We start from the raw sequence: 16,301 nt of genomic DNA, 5'->3' as shown, positions 1-16,301 counted from the left end.
TTATTTAAATTGTATTTTTTTTAACATCTAAATGAAAATCATAATATGAAGTGAATTTTCTTTGTTAATCTTTTTGAATACCCTTTTTAACTCGAGTTTTGGAGCCAAATTCCTTTTATTTGAAACTATTAAAAAATTATTAATTTTTTACATATCAAAATAATAATAAAAAATTTATACACTTTGATTATAAAATCCTGAACGAGAATAGTATAACAAACCAAAAGCTAAAAAAAATAGTGCACATAAATACTCCAAGAAACAGAGTGAGGTGAATTGCTATCTAAACATGGGCAGTAACTCCATCATAATAAATACGCCCTTGCAACCATATCGGCCCTCCACGAGCAAGGTGAACTGTTATCTCCTGTAGTATTAGAGGTTAGATATCTGAAGTTTTGAAACACAATATTAAAATTTTGATGTTTAAATAATATTTTTAACATAGTTATGAGTTGGTTTGAAAAAACTTTAAAAATTCATTTCAAATTAATTTCATTTATTAAAACTATTCATTATTATCCAAAATATCAACATGAATTTGACTCTCTAGTAATAATATTACTTATCTGAACTCTTTATATACAATATCTGTATTATTTTGATTTTTATTTATTTATTTAGAATCTAATTTGTAATTTAAAAAATATACATATTTTCATTTGAGTAGTGTACACAATATTTTCAAATTTATTTTTATCCAAAATAAATAGTAGCGGTGAAATTGCTGAATTTAAACCTAAGTGAATTCATCTACAAAATGGATTTAAAAAAAAAAACAAAAAAAAAACAAAAAAGCTCCGATATTAAATGACAGTAAAACTTGATCTTTTTGCTGGCGGCTAAGATCAAAACAGAAGCGTAATACTGTAAATAAACACAAATCAAGGGGTACTTTAAACTTAATCAAGATAAAGCTAAGGACAAAACAGTAAATAAATAAAAAAAGAACGCGAGAGATGCGGTCACGTGAGACGCATTTATAACCCTACGATGAAAAGCCACGTGGCACTCCGATCTAAATATCTCTCGACCATATCGGGGTCCCACACTCGACCTTATCCACCTTACGTAGAACTCAGATCCAAACGCCACGTCAGACACAGATCAACGGCTCAGATCTTCACAATCGCCTTTAAAATCATCGCTTCCTTTGATGAATCAATGAAACCTCTCTCTACTACAAACAACAAACAACAGTTTTTAAGAAAATTAGAAAAAGACCCCAAAAACTTTAGTTTCTTATCAATTTCAACCTTTCTCCTTATGGGCTTACTTGATCATCTCTGGGATGATACCGTCGCTGGTCCACGGCCAGAGAACGGCCTTGGCAAGCTTCGTAAACACCATACCTTCAGTTTCCGACCTAGCTCCGGTAATGGTACGCCGCCGTGTTTTGTAATAAAAAAAAATTGAACCGGTTTAATCAACGAATCTAAAATTTAGTTAAACCATGCACTGAAGTGTCTGAATCTGATGATCGATCTGATTAGATCTTTAATTTGATTTTAATTTTATTGATTTTGATTAGATCAATCTGAAGCTGGAAGTGCGAGATCGTACGGTGAGGATTCGCCGGAAGAAACTGTGAAAGTTACACGTAGCATCATGATAATTAAACCACCCGGTTATCAAAGCGGTTCAGCTCCTGCTTCTCCTGCCGGTTCAACTCCGCCGCTTTCTCCTTTCTCTCCGCCGCTCTCTCCGTTCTCCGGTGAGTTTTTTTTTTGTCATTTCGTTGATTTCGTTAGGTGAAACAGTACACTCACTTTAATTCATTAAAGGGTAATTTTGTCATTTCATATTAGGTACATAAGTGTATACTGTATAGTGCTTGTCTCACTAGTGTCGTCCATTATGATTTGATTATACAATATGGTTATTATGTGATATGATTGGTTCAATTAGGTGTATTGTCTAGTCAAAATGTTGTTATACGTTACCTAACATAATAAGATTTTGATTAGTATGTGTGTGGATGTGAAGTGTGATAAGATTTTTAATATATAGTTGTTGTTGTTTTTTTTTTTTTTTTTGTCTAGTCATCAATTTTTAATATATGGTTGAAAGAGTCAAGTTTGTATGGTTTGATAGTGAATGTAATGAGGTTTACTAACGAGAAGTGATGATTTTTGGTGATGTGAACGGAGCAAACGCAGCAGGAAAGGAACCCTTTCGGTTTAGGAGGCGGTCGACGTCGGATGCGTTCGATAAGGCGGCAGTCGGAGGAGGAGGCGGATCAGAGACTGGACCAAGGAGCTCTCCTCCTCCTTACGGCATGTGATCTTTAAAGTCTCTAACACAAAATCTTGAAAAAGAGATAAAAAAAAAAAAAAAACAGAGTACCCTTATGACAACAACATCAAGTGGTTGTTTAGTTTGCAAAGTCTTGTTGTGTTTTTCTTGCTTGTGTAGGTTCGTTTTGTTTTGTGTGTGTTAATGTTTTGCTTTTGTAATGCTTTTTTTTTTACGAGTTTGTACATTTTTGCTGCAATGATAATAACAAGAGACATGTAGATGCTTAACTTTACTTCTTCTTTTATCTTTATTAGTTTATAGCTTATCCTTCTCATTCAAGTAGATAAGTAGATCACTCACAAAGTCTCTTCATAGGCCATGCGAAAACGACTCTTTAAACTTTCCCTAAACTATAAAATGTTTATCTCCCAATCTAAAACTAAAGAGATATGGACTAATGGGATAGGAAACTTGTGAATCATATCACTTGTTAATGTTGTAGTTATCTTTTGAAGCAAGTATACTATATAACATTAACCCTTATTATTGGCAAAAGAGAATAAAAGCAAGATTCCAAAAAAACAAGTCACTTAAAGTGAGCTCATTGTATCTAGAATTTGCATCAAGTTGCGGAATCGTTGTCGGTGTTGTCTTTCAGTAATGATGTTTCTGACCTCTTTGTTTATAAACTTATTCGAAGGGACTAAAATTTTAGCTTCAGCAACTCTTAGCTTAAAATTTGCTAAGAGACGGTTCTTAGATAAGCGTTATCTCTTAGCAAATTTTATGCTAAGAGTAGCCTAAAATACTTATTATGGACCACATTGTTTCGCAGCTTCCAAATATAATAGATCACTGCTGTTTTCCTATGTAAAGAAGGTGAGAAAAAGATCTGAATTTATAATCGGACTCTCGTAAACTCGATTCAAGATTTTGTTAAGAGCCCTCCATAAAACATGGTCGATGGACTCTAGACTTTAGAGTTTTTGGTTGATCTTGTGACTCGATCTACAACTTCTTATAAAAACTCGACGCTCGATTCAAGATTTTGTTAAGAGCCCTCCATAAAACATGGTCGTCACTTTGTAACTCTTGATGGACTCTAAGACTTTACAGTTTTTGGCTGACCTTGCGTCTACAACTTCTTATAAAAACTCGACCCCACATCTCTCTTCTGCCTCCTTTGTTGTATCAATTTTTTAAATTCTGTTAAATACACTAAATTGTTTATAGGATCAACAAATAGATACGTTGATAGCTAATTTACAAAATATTGAGCAAAACAGTATAATTGATAAAAGACATCCCAAGTATTGTATAAACTTTGGTTACATCAAATCCATCTAACTAAATAATGCAATTTCTTTGTAGTTTCACCCAAATATTACGTGTTTGTATAAACTATCACCACCATCAACGTTAGAATAGCTCATAACAGGATACGGATATCTTGCAACTTGTGCTTTCTCCTCCATAGCCATAACCTTACCGGAGTTTCGATACCATGGTTCTACGTATGGACTAGCAGAAGAAGATACATTTGACGATGAAGCATCGACGATAACTGATCCCCAATCCCGTTCACCGGTAGCTTCGGTTATCCTTTTCCGCACCAACAATTTACCAACATCTTCCCTTCTTCTCTGTGTTACGCTCCTTAGAATCGATACAGACAATAGCAAGACGAAAACCGCATCTTCCTCGGGTAGAAATTCCACGGCTTGATGCTTCCAGTCGATTAGAGCAGTTGCTTTTTCTGTTGGATCTTCTTCTGTTGATCTAACCAATGTTACAAAACCTTCCTCGTCTTCTTCACCTTCTCCTTTATATTGCATTCTCCGTCCAGTTAATAGCCGAACCTATATCACCACCAAAAATGTTAAAAAGAACGCGAAGTGAAAACGTGAATCTTGAAATCGTACCTTCGAACCGGGGTTTCTTGAATATAGACCAAGTTCTGAGATAGCTCCTGATGAGTCTATGCGGATGCGCAATTCGTCTCCAGTCGAAAATTCCCAAGCAGCTTCCCAATCCTCAACTGATTCTTTAGGCGTCACGGTTCCAACTACCTTTGCTGTACTCGACGAGAAAACATAATGATCGGTAGACTCTTTAAAGGCTGCTATTGTTTCAAATGCTATTTTTTGACTTTTTTACAACAGAAAAACATATTTTCAGTAAACTGTAAACACTAAACAGAGTTTCTTCTTGTCGCCTAAGCCAATGTACCTGGAGCTTTACCGATTGAACCCTCGATATAAGACCAAGAACCTACTCGAATCTCTGTTATCCGCTCCTCTGATTTAACCGGGGATGGAACTTCACCTCCGCGTTTAAACACTCCCTTTCCTACTCTGAATAGAATAAAAACAAACAGTCAGTTCAGAACCAAGAACGGGTTTTACTAAGAAGACAGATAGATCGTGCAGCTTACCGGATGCGGATAACGAAACATTCCCGACCAGCATGATCAAGCACGGTCCGTGTAAGCCATCTTCCTTCTTGAGGCCGGAAATTGTTAGTTCTTTGAACTGAATCAGATATCATAGCACCTGAATCATCGGTAACTCGATCCGGTACAAATCTCAGCAAGTAAGGAGCTTGAACCGGGGGAGTAACCGAAGCAAACACACTTACTTGCTTCCCGAGAAACCTACCAGATGCTAGTGAATGTGCTCTTAACAGATCATTCCACGGAAACTCAATCATCCCTTCCGGTTTTCCACTTCTGAAGCAAATCCCACGAGGACGGTCACAATGTGATTCCAAAACAACCCCTAATGTCCCGAACTCGCAGTAAAGATGCCACCCCTTCTGCCATGACGAATCGCGAGAAAAATCGCTCATTTTCTTATCTAGTTGCAGCTTCCTATGACATCTAGCAACTCTCAAACGAAGAAAACTTCGATCAATAGACTCATTCCTCTCTGCTTTTGGATTCAGCCTTATAAATATACATAACTGCGAAAAATAACCATTTCAGATACAAAAACCACTTTACTTTACTTCAGAGTCAAGTCATTACATCAAGTCAAGAACTTACTTCCAAAACAAATCTAGGTCGAATAGACTTATACGCGGTGTTAATGTCCATATCCGAGACAGGCCAATAAAACACTGTATTGCTACTAAGACGGGACTCATTCGCTATTACCGTCAATTCACCTCCAGCCTTCTCATATGGTTGATTAAAGTACCTATCCCATAGTCTTTTCGTTGTTTCCACTTCACTTTTCTCTACAGCTTCCCCAACTCGTACCACTTTTCGCGTCATATCCTCCAACATTTCATCAACATCTTCTTTATACACCGTCGGGTAACTCTTGTGTGTCAACCACATAAGAAGTATATCAGAAGCTGGAATAAGCCGAGAAATCTCGTCTTTAAACTTGTGTAGGATCAACAAAAACCCCTTGTAACGTAACCGAGCAGCGATCAAGTATACGGTTTCAGACATATAAGGAGATGAAAACTTCTCCCAAAGAAACCTCTGCTTCTCTACTAGACTTTTCACATCTTCATTCACTGAAGAAACAGTCTCAACTGAATCAAGATCAGCTCTGTTCTCAAAACTCTCCAATGGGTACCGTAAAACCCAAACCTTTTCGCATTGTAAAACCGCGTAATTCTCGTTCTCTTCGTCGTAAATCGCAGGCTTCCCTATAAGTTTCGAGAATCTCTTTTGACAATAATCCCTATAACTCACCTAACAAAGACAAAACCAAAACTATAACACCCCAAGAAATCACAATCTTTGTTTAAGTATGACAATGAAACAGAGCTTACTGGATTCAAAGTATGACAAAACCAAACCCATTCAATATCTATAGGAGGCAAAATCATAGGAGGCTTCAAACCAACCGTTAGATCAGAAACCAACGGCATCCAAAGCTCATCATACCTTAAAGAACACAACACACAACAACAAAAACAACAACACTAGCATTTAATTACATGATCAGAAAGAATAAAAATCAAACCTTTCAAGAATTTAATTCAACAGTCTTCAATAAAAATCCAAACTTTGGGGACCAGAAGATACTAAAACAGTAGAAAGATACTAAATGAATCTAAACCGTCCGATCAAAAAACTCAGGAGGAAAGAGTAAAGGTAAAGTTTTTATTTTTTTGTTCACCTTCTAATAGCTTCAGAGATAACAGGTGGATGATGAAGCCATTGACAATCTCCGACAGACCTTAAAAGTGCGATGAGACGTCTCGCCGCAGATACAATATCAGCTCCGATTCTTACGGCGTCAACTTCTGAGATCTCGCTGAGACTCCGGGCTGCTACGCCGTCGGCGAACTCTGACCGTCCTAGAGACATTGAGAGAGAGTAAAGATAGTATCTAAAGACAAAACATTGACTTGAGATTAGATGTGTTTTGTCCGAATGAAGAAACAGAGATTTGGCGTATTGAGACCGTGAAAGAATAATAAAGTAGAGTTCATCTGAAGTGAACAAACAGTTTTGTCTTTTTTTATTTAGTAAATTTAGTTTTTTTTTTTTGTAGTATTAATTTGTTGTCAATTATTATATTTTTTTAAAAAAGTATTAAAGTAGATAATTATTTTTGTAAGAAAGCGAATCATGTCTAGGCAACAAACAACCAAAATGATGATGACAAAGATAAACCATACATGAAATATTTTAGTTGGATATTAAATAATAATAGTTGGTAAGTTAAGATCTCTAGGTAGTGTTTTATACTTTGATATGATTGGATTATATATTTTCTTTCTTTTTCTAGGAGAGTTGTGGAACTGATTTTTAGGTGTAGCATTATTTTTAAAGTGATATTTTTTTAGTGGAAAAAACTTTTTATTATTTTTTTGTTTTTTAAATTTATTATTATTATCTCCAGACCTATTTTATTTTGACGAATTAGAGAGCATTTAAACGATTGAACCATTGGAGTTGATAGTTCTTTTTAGATGATAGCTAGCTCATGTATCATCCTCGCACAATTTGGATTAATCGACTTGGATTGATACTGTTTTCGATGATTTCAATTTAATGTTAAATCAAAAATCTATTAGGACACTAGTTATAAAAATTTATGTGCAAGTTATAATTTTTATAAATGGAGCTCTAATCCTATAGATAGAGAGAAAACTCGTGAAAGATATTATATGTTCCTTTCGTCGTTACCATCATCGTCATCAAGTCGACTTCAAACCAGGTGCTAACCTGACCATACCACAAAGCGGTGAACGGTATGGAACCAATTGTAGGAGACATCTTTGGAATTTATAAGCAATTTAACTATTTAAAAGAGATTAGTAAAGAGAAATTAGGCTTGGATCAAACTGGTTTAGGAAATGGTTATTTAGCCTTACTTGCGGGATATTACGTAACAAAATTTGGATCTTTCTGTAATGTCCCGACCGTCATCTATCCAATTAGCCCTATGTTTAACCACCAGTCCATAGGTTCACCTCTTTTAATGGGTCTCACGTTCTCTCACTACGCTCATGAACCCATTAATATTCGACTGTCGGTTTGCTACGTCTGGGAGGCTTAAATATTTGTTTACCGACCCTACAAATCACCACATTATCTTTCCCCGAGTTTTGGCCTCACTCACATAGTTTCGACAACCACTTCCCGGAAGGTCACCCATCCGTTGACTACTCCAGCAAAAACACGCTTAACTGTGGAGTTATCTCATGACCTTTTTTACCGAAAAGAAAAGTGCACTTTGGTATCATATGTGGCCAAATCAATTAATTTAAACCTATTCACAAACCGGGATCTCACACTTTCTATATGTGATTCTCTCCAGCCTATGCGTGGCGACCATGGGAGCTTCTTAATCACTTATAAGAGATTCTCAAATACATTATCAAATACATTATCACAGTTAATTATCCAAAACTGTTTCTACCATACGCAACATTATTTGTTCAATGTGTACTTAACGACGTCGTTTATATTGTCTTAGGCCATTCAGCTTTATGGGCCTCTGTATTTTTTGTTTTGTCATCCTTAGAGCATGCTCATTGGGCGTATCTCATAGTGGCTCAGAATAATATTTTAGAAAAAAATATTGTAAAAGTGTGTCAAAGTATCAGATGAGGTTCTCTGCCTTCCTCATTTGAGAGACGGTTCAGAAACAAAATCACCACTTGTCTTTCTCTGATTGGTGATATATAAATTTTATAACTGAAAAATTAAATACATAATTTATTTATGAGTGAATGACAGAATAACATACTTTGCTGAAGATTGTTTGCCAAAAAACACACTTAGAAGGTTTGGTGTACTTTCCCACTTACTTTTGGGGTAGGTGTCATTTAGGTTGACAAAAATGCCCTTTGCTTGTGTTTGAAAGAAGGATTTGGTTCAACAAATTATAACCGTTGGATGTCAAGTAATTGTATTGAAAAGTGTGGTTGAAATTGAAAATAATATTTTATTAATTTTGGTGTTTTTAGGTTTTTGGTGTTTCGGTTTGGGCTGAAATATTATATTTAGTTGTGTGCTATAAATAGTTTGGAAAAATTGTGTGGCTGAGATGTTTTGGGGGAAAAGAATCCAATGGATAAAATAAATTTGCATAAATTATTAATTTTTATGTAATCGATTTCTCTTCTTCTGTCGTTTCTTTTTTCTTGTTTTACTCTTTTTTTTTTGTTCTCATCTTTGAGTGTCATTTTATGTATTTGTTAACAAAAATTAACTCTTTATTTTTATATAATAAGTTATGATTATATTTTCTTTACATTTTAAGACGCATATTGCTATAGTTTAGATAAATTTTTATATTATACACTATCCATATTTAGTTAAACATTTGTTCATTGATACATGGATGGTCAATTGGACTATAATTTATAGATATTTACTAGGTTTAATCATATAAAAACATATCAAAACCTATTTAATCAAAATATTTGTGTTTAGATAAATAAGTCATAAACCTTAAACTTCCTACGTTAAACTTTAAAGTCTAGTCCCTAAATCCTATATCCTAAACCCTAAATCATATACCCTAAAATCTAAACCCTAAACCAAAACCCAAAACTCTAACCTTAAATACTAAACTCTAAACATAAAACATAAATCTTAAAACTTAAACCTTGTCCAATTAAATTAAACTGTAAAACGAAAACCATAAATCATACATTACATCCTAACCTGTAAACATTTTAATGAACATCCCAGAATATCCACGTTATAGTAACCACATGGATATTGTTGGTCAAGGTGTCTAGGTGAAATAATAAAACATTGGAATATGCAAATTAAGCTAATAAAAAACATTGGAAGATGCAAAGTGGATTATGTAAATAAACATTTTTATGTGGATAGATTAAAACACAATATCCACGAAAAATCTAAGATTAGATATTGGATATGAAAATCGGTTTTCTCCATGCTTCTACAATGTCCATCCAAGCCTATCCACTAAACTCTGACCATGTGGAATTGATTTTCTCCATGCTTCTATAAAGTTAACATGAAATTTCAATCTATTTGCCCTATAACTTTTCTAATGCAAAATCTCCAAAAAATGTAAGTAAAACGAATTAGGAAAACAATCAAAACAGCTAGTGGAAAGCCATATACCCCTAAACCTTAAACCGTATACCCTAACCCCTAAACCCTAAACCCTAAACCTTAAATCCCAATTCCAAAACATGAAGTTCTTAACTCTTATCGACTCAATAGCTTCCTATGAATTTTAAGCTGCAACACCTTTAACCCTAAAGCCCTAAACCCTAAACCCTAAAATCTAATCTTAAACACTAAACTCTAAACATAAAACATGAATCTCAAACCTTAATCCTTATCCAATTTAATTTAACTCTAAAACCAAAAGCATAAACTATACACTACATTCTAACTTCCAGATATTTTAACGAACATTCAAGCATATCTACACTAATGTAATCACATGGATATATATGTTAAGCTATAAATGAATAGTTTATAATATTTTATTTCATCTAATATATATCAATATGCATATTAAAATGTAAAGAAAAAATAATCATAATTTATTATGTGTAATTAAATATATTATTTTTAATACCTATCTTAAATGATAATAACAAAAGAAAAAAAAAGGGTGAGAGAGAGGGTGATGACATAAATAAAATTAGTTTTATTTTTCTAATAACAATGCAAAAAAAGAAACCGTTAAAGAATGAGAAGGGAAGTAAAGAAGAAGATTGATTGAAGTTACAGGAGTGTTTTGTCATTTCAAGTGGTAAAAGTATAGAGATAGTAGAAAGTAGGTTTTTGTGTAATGAAATGTTGAGAAAGTAGGTTTTAGTGCGATTGTTTCTTTATTTATTATGAATTGATTGAAATATTATATTTTGAGGTTATATACATAAATTATGTATATAATTTATCTATTATATTTTGAGGTTGAGGTTTTACCGCTGTGGATGCTCTTAGGCCATCCTTAACGGCGTACACGCTCATGTCTTAAAGTGTTTAAAAAATTATAAAATAATAAAACAGTGATAATGGATGTAGTATGCGAGTCTTCCACAAGATGTTTTTAGGTGAGATGTTAGTGGGATGTGGCAAGTGGTGATTGGTTCCGATTAAAATATATCTCTTTTTAATATTTTATTCTACATCCCCTGAATCCAGATTAACTTTTTCCGACTAATATTCTGAGGTAATCAGATCGTTTGTATTTCTGATTATTAGGTAAAGGAATTGGATCTAAACCAAACTAAGAGGCTTTCCCCAAAAATGGTGTTAACAACAAACACGAATCTAGGTTGTAGGAATTGCATCCTTCCACCTAAGTTTCCCTACCACACCTCTTGGGCGTGTTTTTTAGTTTAAGAAAATTATGGTTAGAGTCTGAATGGCTTTTGCTAAAATGGACAACATATCAAATAGGCGTTGCCATTCTTGTTAATTTACTAAAAGAATGAATAATTATTTCTACTGTTTATAAATTTATTTATAATGCTTGAAAATACTACATTCACATAAAGACATGTAACCTCGGACAACTAAGATAATAGGAAAACTCAAATAGACTTCTTATTACGAAGCTTCTCATAATACATTATATATTCATCTCGTTTGTTTGCCTTGCACGTAATAGAAGTTGTTAAAATGTGTTGTAATTATAAAATAAACCTAGAGTTATATAGAATAAAGATAGATCAAGTTGAAAGTAAAAAGGGAAAGAGAAAACTATAAGGTCAAGAAATTGTATATACATGTATAAATGTTGAAAATATGTTTAAATAATGTGTTTACTTTATATTTATCCAGGTAGGTTTTAAAATTGACAAACAAAATAAATAGTACAGCTAAACATAAGCAAAACAAAAGGAAAAAAAGAAAAGAATATACAGTGAAGAGAAATAAAGACATGATTATTATCACTTGTTTTTTCAGTTGTATACTACTTTTACTTTTTTTTTTTTTAACTTTTTTTCCTACTCTTATATTATTTCTAAGTAATAATATAATTATACATAGATTTGACTAAAATTTTAATGCTAAGAGATTGTTTTTGTCATCTTCAAATCAATAGAGACATATATTAATGACTTTATATGACAAGTTTCTTACATAAGCGTCACAAGCGTCAGTTGGTTAGCCATGATGACGTCTATCGGTTCATTGTTCTTTCGAGTATGACAAAACCTTTATGTGAGATTCTGATCCTGCAAAAAACAGAAGAGTTTTTGTTTTAATAATATGCATATATAATATATTAATATAATATTTTTAGCATAGTTATAATCATTTAAATTTTGAAATATAATTGATACAACTAAACATTAAATTAGTTTTACTATGCGATATTTAACATATATACTGTTGACGATAATATTTTTTTAACAAATTTCTTGCTCATTCATAGTTGGAAATATATAATTCCTTTTTATATGGTTCTGAAAAAGCGATTCTTATGGATTTTGCCACTTTCTAACTCAAATTTTATAAATATGTCATTTTCACTAAAAATTTATAAATTTGCCATTTTTTAAGTTTGTTAAAATGTGTGCTTTTATGATTTTTTGGGATAAAATATATATTTCATAACAAATACTAAACCCTAAGAAAAAATGCATGAAACCAAGAAAACTCAAACATAATATGTAAAATTGTGTTTTTAGATCTATAAAAGTGGCAAATCTAAAAGATTTAACATAAAATGGCAAAAACAAAAATGCCATTGAGAAAAGTCCTTATTGAGTAATTAACTCTTCTGAAAAATCTACCCCATGTGGAACATTGCACATATGCAAAAAAAAATGTACATATTCCAAATTTTCCATTTTCCATTTGGAGTATTTAATTTGTTTTCTTAATCGAATAATCGAGTAATAAAATTGGCACATTAATAAATTTTAGTCGCATTATATTTTTGCTAAAAATCCTAACAAAAATACTATAGTAGATATTCTAATGCTTAAGAGAGAAAAATCATGAGTGATAACTTGATACAAGACTCGGTGGTGAGCTTGTATCAGGATAGATATGATGGCTACACAAGATGGCGGTCGCTTCTCTCTTGTGTAGGAAATATGGTCGTTGATGTAGATCTGACACGATGGCGGTCGCTTCTCTCGTGTGGGATCGAATGAAGGGGAAGTGCTGGCGGATTGAAGTACACCACAGAGATGTGATTGGTCTCTGATACAGTACACGATCTTAGCCTTGTGGAATCACACACACAAGACAAAAAACAAGCTTATTCTCTTAAGAACACTTAAAGAGAAGAAGTGAAGAAAGTTCGGTTCTTTATTGATAATCAAGGGTAAAAACTCGTACAACTGCTGCAGGGGGACTTTATAAGAGTCCTTCAGCTAGCCCTAAGGCCGAAATAAATGTAAAAATGCAACAAAGGAAACAAATAAAATTACAAATACAAAACCATTGTTTTTGGAAAGAAAATAAGTAAAATACTAAAGCAAACTTGAAACCTCGTGATGAGCACGTCTCCTAGGCGTTGTTGGGGCTTAATGGACCTGCAATTATCGAAAATATTGAATAGAACTTACCTGGATGCGATCTAGGCCCAATCGATGTTCTCTGAACTACGTCTTGATCTACTTCAGGGGTCTTGTCAGGTGCATGTTTGTTTGTTGGTTTCTTGAAGTAGATGGTTTCTTGGAGTTTCTCTTGGGTAGCTTGATCAGTCACGTGCAGCTCTTCCAAGTCCTTGACGTCTTGTTCTTGATCTTCACTCTCTCGATCACTCTCGAAGGTGAAGCTTGTTTTGCTCGTCTTTTGTGACTCCATTGTCTTCTCTTGGATTCTAGAGGTTTCTTGACCTGTCAAAGGAGAATTCATACCTGGGGAAATGGTATGTTCAAGACTCATTTGGGTGAATGCTTCAGCAAGCTCTTCCTCGGCGATGGGATCATATTCGTCGTGATGGAGTAACGGTGGTACAGACCAGTTGACGTAGCTCAGCTCTAGTGAGCTCACAATGTCTTGTACAGCTAGGTTGAACCTCTTTCTAAGTTGTTTAGACTTTGAACGAGTCATGGGGCCTACTGGGACGACTGGTACAGGGTGTGGTACAGGATCTGGTACTTGATCTAGTTCAACGGGTTGGACAGGATAATCGATGTCCGCATCATAACTGATAAATGATATCTTTTTCGTTGCTACAATCATATCATATCATATTACGTTGTAATGTAGACATCAAGTCGACTTTAAACCAGACCAGTTGATACATACTTCAAATCGAAGGCTATTTAAAAGAGATTAGTAAAGAGAAATTAGGTTCAAGTTATGACCGCGAAGATTACTAAACAACACAATTTATTAGATGTTAAGGTCTTGTTTTGATGCTCTCTTTTGCTTATCATTACATTGTAACTTGTAAGTATACATTATGATCAACCAAAGAGCTTCGATGAGATATGTAAATATGTCATTGTAAAAATATGATTTTTATTCATAGAACTGATTAGTACATATAGAAAGAGTTAATTATTAATTAGGAGGGTAAGACATGGAAGGATCATCATGAGATTCGGATTTGGGGTAGCAAAAACAAGTGTGGAGGTACAGGAAACAAATTCCTTTTTCGTAACCCTTTGATATGCATGATTTATTGCATTGAGCTGTGTTGTTACATAAACCGAGGAAAACTCGCATTTTTGTTGGTTTTCCTGTTCAGTCATATATAAACTCTTTTTAAGAATTAGAAAATCACTAAAAAAAATCATTAAAATTTTAAAATATATATGATAAATGATTTATTTATTATGTAAATTGAACATCTAGATATCTCAAATTTCTCAAGAGGATTTCAAATCGAAACAAAAATAAAAAAGTATATTTTTGTTACAACCCCCAAAAATATAAATGTGTTTGTTACCTGAAATTATGGGCTGGAAGGTGATACTAAGCACCAGTAAAGGCAAGAGAAGAGATAAAAATTTCTTAGTTGTCATAGGTTATGTTTTTAGAAGATTGCACCAATTTGTTTCCAAGAAATATGTTGACCTAAAGAGGAATTCAAAACCAGTAGAAGAATAAGGTACAAAATCAATTTTAAATGGTTTTTCTATAAGAGACATATGTCGTCAAATGTTTTTAATAACATTTTGACGTTTATAATAACATTTGTAAAAAATCCTAGCTATTTATAAATAGATTTTACCTTTAATCTTTTTGATATATTAATATAATAGCTAGTTACAATATATTGTCTTGGTCTTGTGTGTGCATTTATATAGATATACATGATAACAGTTATTATAAATCTTCCATATTATGTATTTATCATTGGTCAACAATCAACAACTTCAATATTATGTAATTTATTAAATATTACATAATTAATTTTCCATAACCAAATATAGATTATAAAGTTGGTCAAAGGATTTCCATAACATATTATCTTTATTTGTTAAGTTACTAAACCTACTATAGTATTTTCGCAGCACTTTTTGCAAAAAAAAAAAAAAAAAAAAAAAATGAAACCCATAGTCAACATTTATTATTTGGATGCATTTAATATTTTGTAAAGTAATTAATGCAAAAGCATTAAATTACTTTCTATTATAACAACAAATATTTAATATCATATTCCAATTTCTAGTCTCTTTCTCTCCTTTCATCTTTATATGATATTTTTTATTTATTATATTACATAAAACATATGTATAATAAAAATACAAATTTTCACATATATTGCAATTTGATTTTTTTTTTTAAACAGACGTATACTACTTAATCAGTTTAAAAAAATGTATGTACAATGTTCCACATCAGATATAAAAATTTGAACAATGATTCAGTATCATTATTATAGGACTAATATTCTTTCAACTACGAATGCAAAGAAAGCTTAAATTCTCAAGCGTCCAAATTTGAAAGCTTTATTTGGTTTAATCTAGTTATTTTATTTGAGCAAATTAAGGCCTTGAATGCAAAGCAATGAAAAGCAGATAAAAAGCAGTTTTCCTGCCAAGCAGATCTACTGTCCTGTATATTTACCATTCAACATAAAATACATAAAGTGCAGTTCAGAAAAAAAAATATTATTAAAAAATAATTGTCCTGCCAGCAGATCAAAATTTAAAAGGAAAATTGTACTACACTATGAACAGTAAAAACGCTGGAGATTTGGAGTGTTTAATCTGCTAGTTTGTTTGATCTGCTTTTGTTCTGCTTTATATTTTTGAACTGCTTGATCTGCTCTGCCTGAAACGCTCTCTCCATTCGAAGCCTAAATTTTTAGATGACGGTCTGATAGTGAGAGCGGTACGGCTCAAGGTTGCGATCTGAAGGCGAGGAGTTGTGAGTATGTGAGGTCTATTACGCGTAGGCCATGAATAGAGACTACATGGAGACCTCGGACGTTGATGATTAGTTCAATCTCGGGATTTTTGGTGTATTGGCTGGGTTGGGTCAAGGATTGTTGGACCGTGGTAGCGGTTGGTTGTGGTTCAAGTAGTTGAACGGTGATGCTAGTTTCGAGGACGAATCTATGTTAGTGGGGGAGAATTGTGAGATCCCGATTTGCGGAGAGGTTTAAATGAATTGATTTGGCCACTTGTGTCACCAAAGTGTACTTATCTTTTCGGTTAACGGTTCTGATAGAACT

The 16,301-nt window shown here is 33.2% G+C and overlaps 2 protein-coding genes and 1 long non-coding RNA gene across 8 annotated transcripts; 1 reads left to right on the top strand and 2 right to left on the bottom strand.

The window, feature by feature from the left end:
• Positions 1-1,160: 1,160 nt before the first annotated feature.
• LOC17894985 (dormancy-associated protein homolog 3) lies at positions 1,161-2,530 on the top strand. Of its 5 annotated transcripts, none has more exons than XM_023788018.1 (3): positions 1,161-1,375; positions 1,532-1,710; positions 2,145-2,530. In XM_023788018.1, exons 1-3 carry the CDS (start codon positions 1,165-1,167, stop codon positions 2,289-2,291), a joined length of 537 nt encoding a protein of 178 aa, XP_023643786.1. In that variant the 5' UTR covers positions 1,161-1,164; the 3' UTR covers positions 2,292-2,530. The 5 variants fall into 5 exon arrangements, with proteins under 5 accessions (XP_023643786.1, XP_023643785.1, XP_023643788.1 ...); XM_023788017.1 differs by having other exon boundaries at positions 1,162-1,381; XM_023788020.1 differs by having other exon boundaries at positions 1,162-1,381; positions 1,532-1,714; positions 2,163-2,530.
• Positions 2,531-3,481: 951 nt separating this feature from the next.
• LOC17894200 (glycine-rich domain-containing protein 1) lies at positions 3,482-6,680 on the bottom strand. 2 transcript variants are annotated; one of them, XM_023788141.1, is made up of 8 exons: positions 6,375-6,680; positions 6,025-6,139; positions 5,282-5,944; positions 4,896-5,199; positions 4,673-4,769; positions 4,468-4,592; positions 4,161-4,312; positions 3,482-4,097 (listed from the first exon to the last, which is right to left on the bottom strand). In XM_023788141.1, exons 1-8 carry the CDS (start codon positions 6,563-6,565, stop codon positions 3,612-3,614), a joined length of 2,133 nt encoding a protein of 710 aa, XP_023643909.1. In that variant the 5' UTR covers positions 6,566-6,680; the 3' UTR covers positions 3,482-3,611. The 2 variants fall into 2 exon arrangements, with proteins under 2 accessions (XP_023643909.1, XP_006300310.1); XM_006300248.2 differs by having other exon boundaries at positions 4,673-5,199.
• Positions 6,681-14,113: 7,433 nt separating this feature from the next.
• Positions 14,114-14,894, bottom strand: LOC17895508. The gene is made up of 3 exons (XR_002835164.1): positions 14,853-14,894; positions 14,568-14,695; positions 14,114-14,358 (listed from the first exon to the last, which is right to left on the bottom strand). It is a non-coding gene; the product is annotated as an uncharacterized LOC17895508 (long non-coding RNA).
• Between the last annotated feature and the right edge of the window lie 1,407 nt (positions 14,895-16,301).

The sequence above is a fragment of the Capsella rubella genome, unplaced genomic scaffold (genome assembly GCF_000375325.1).
Source record: "Capsella rubella cultivar Monte Gargano unplaced genomic scaffold, Caprub1_0 scaffold_2, whole genome shotgun sequence".
Classification (NCBI taxonomy): domain Eukaryota; kingdom Viridiplantae; phylum Streptophyta; class Magnoliopsida; order Brassicales; family Brassicaceae; genus Capsella; species Capsella rubella.
Note: the sequence above shows the minus strand (reverse complement) of the source record. Positions and strands in the feature narration are given on the sequence as shown.

Coding starts and splice junctions, on each gene's coding strand:
- LOC17894200 (XM_006300248.2), bottom strand. CDS start 6,565: ATGTCTCTAGGACGGTCAGAGTTCGCCGACGGCGTAGCAGCCCGGAGT. Junction 5,945..6,024: donor TTTGTCATACTTTGAATCCA/GTAAGCTCTGTT, acceptor TGTCTTTGTTAG/GTGAGTTATAGGGATTATTG. Junction 5,200..5,281: donor GACCTAGATTTGTTTTGGAA/GTAAGTTCTTGA, acceptor TATTTTTCGCAG/TTATGTATATTTATAAGGCT.
- LOC17894985 (XM_023788017.1), top strand. CDS start 1,165: ATGAAACCTCTCTCTACTACAAACAACAAACAACAGTTTTTAAGAAAA. Junction 1,382..1,531: donor CCGACCTAGCTCCGGTAATG/GTACGCCGCCGT, acceptor GATTTTGATTAG/ATCAATCTGAAGCTGGAAGT. Junction 1,711..2,144: donor CTCCGCCGCTCTCTCCGTTC/TCCGGTGAGTTT, acceptor TTGGTGATGTGA/ACGGAGCAAACGCAGCAGGA.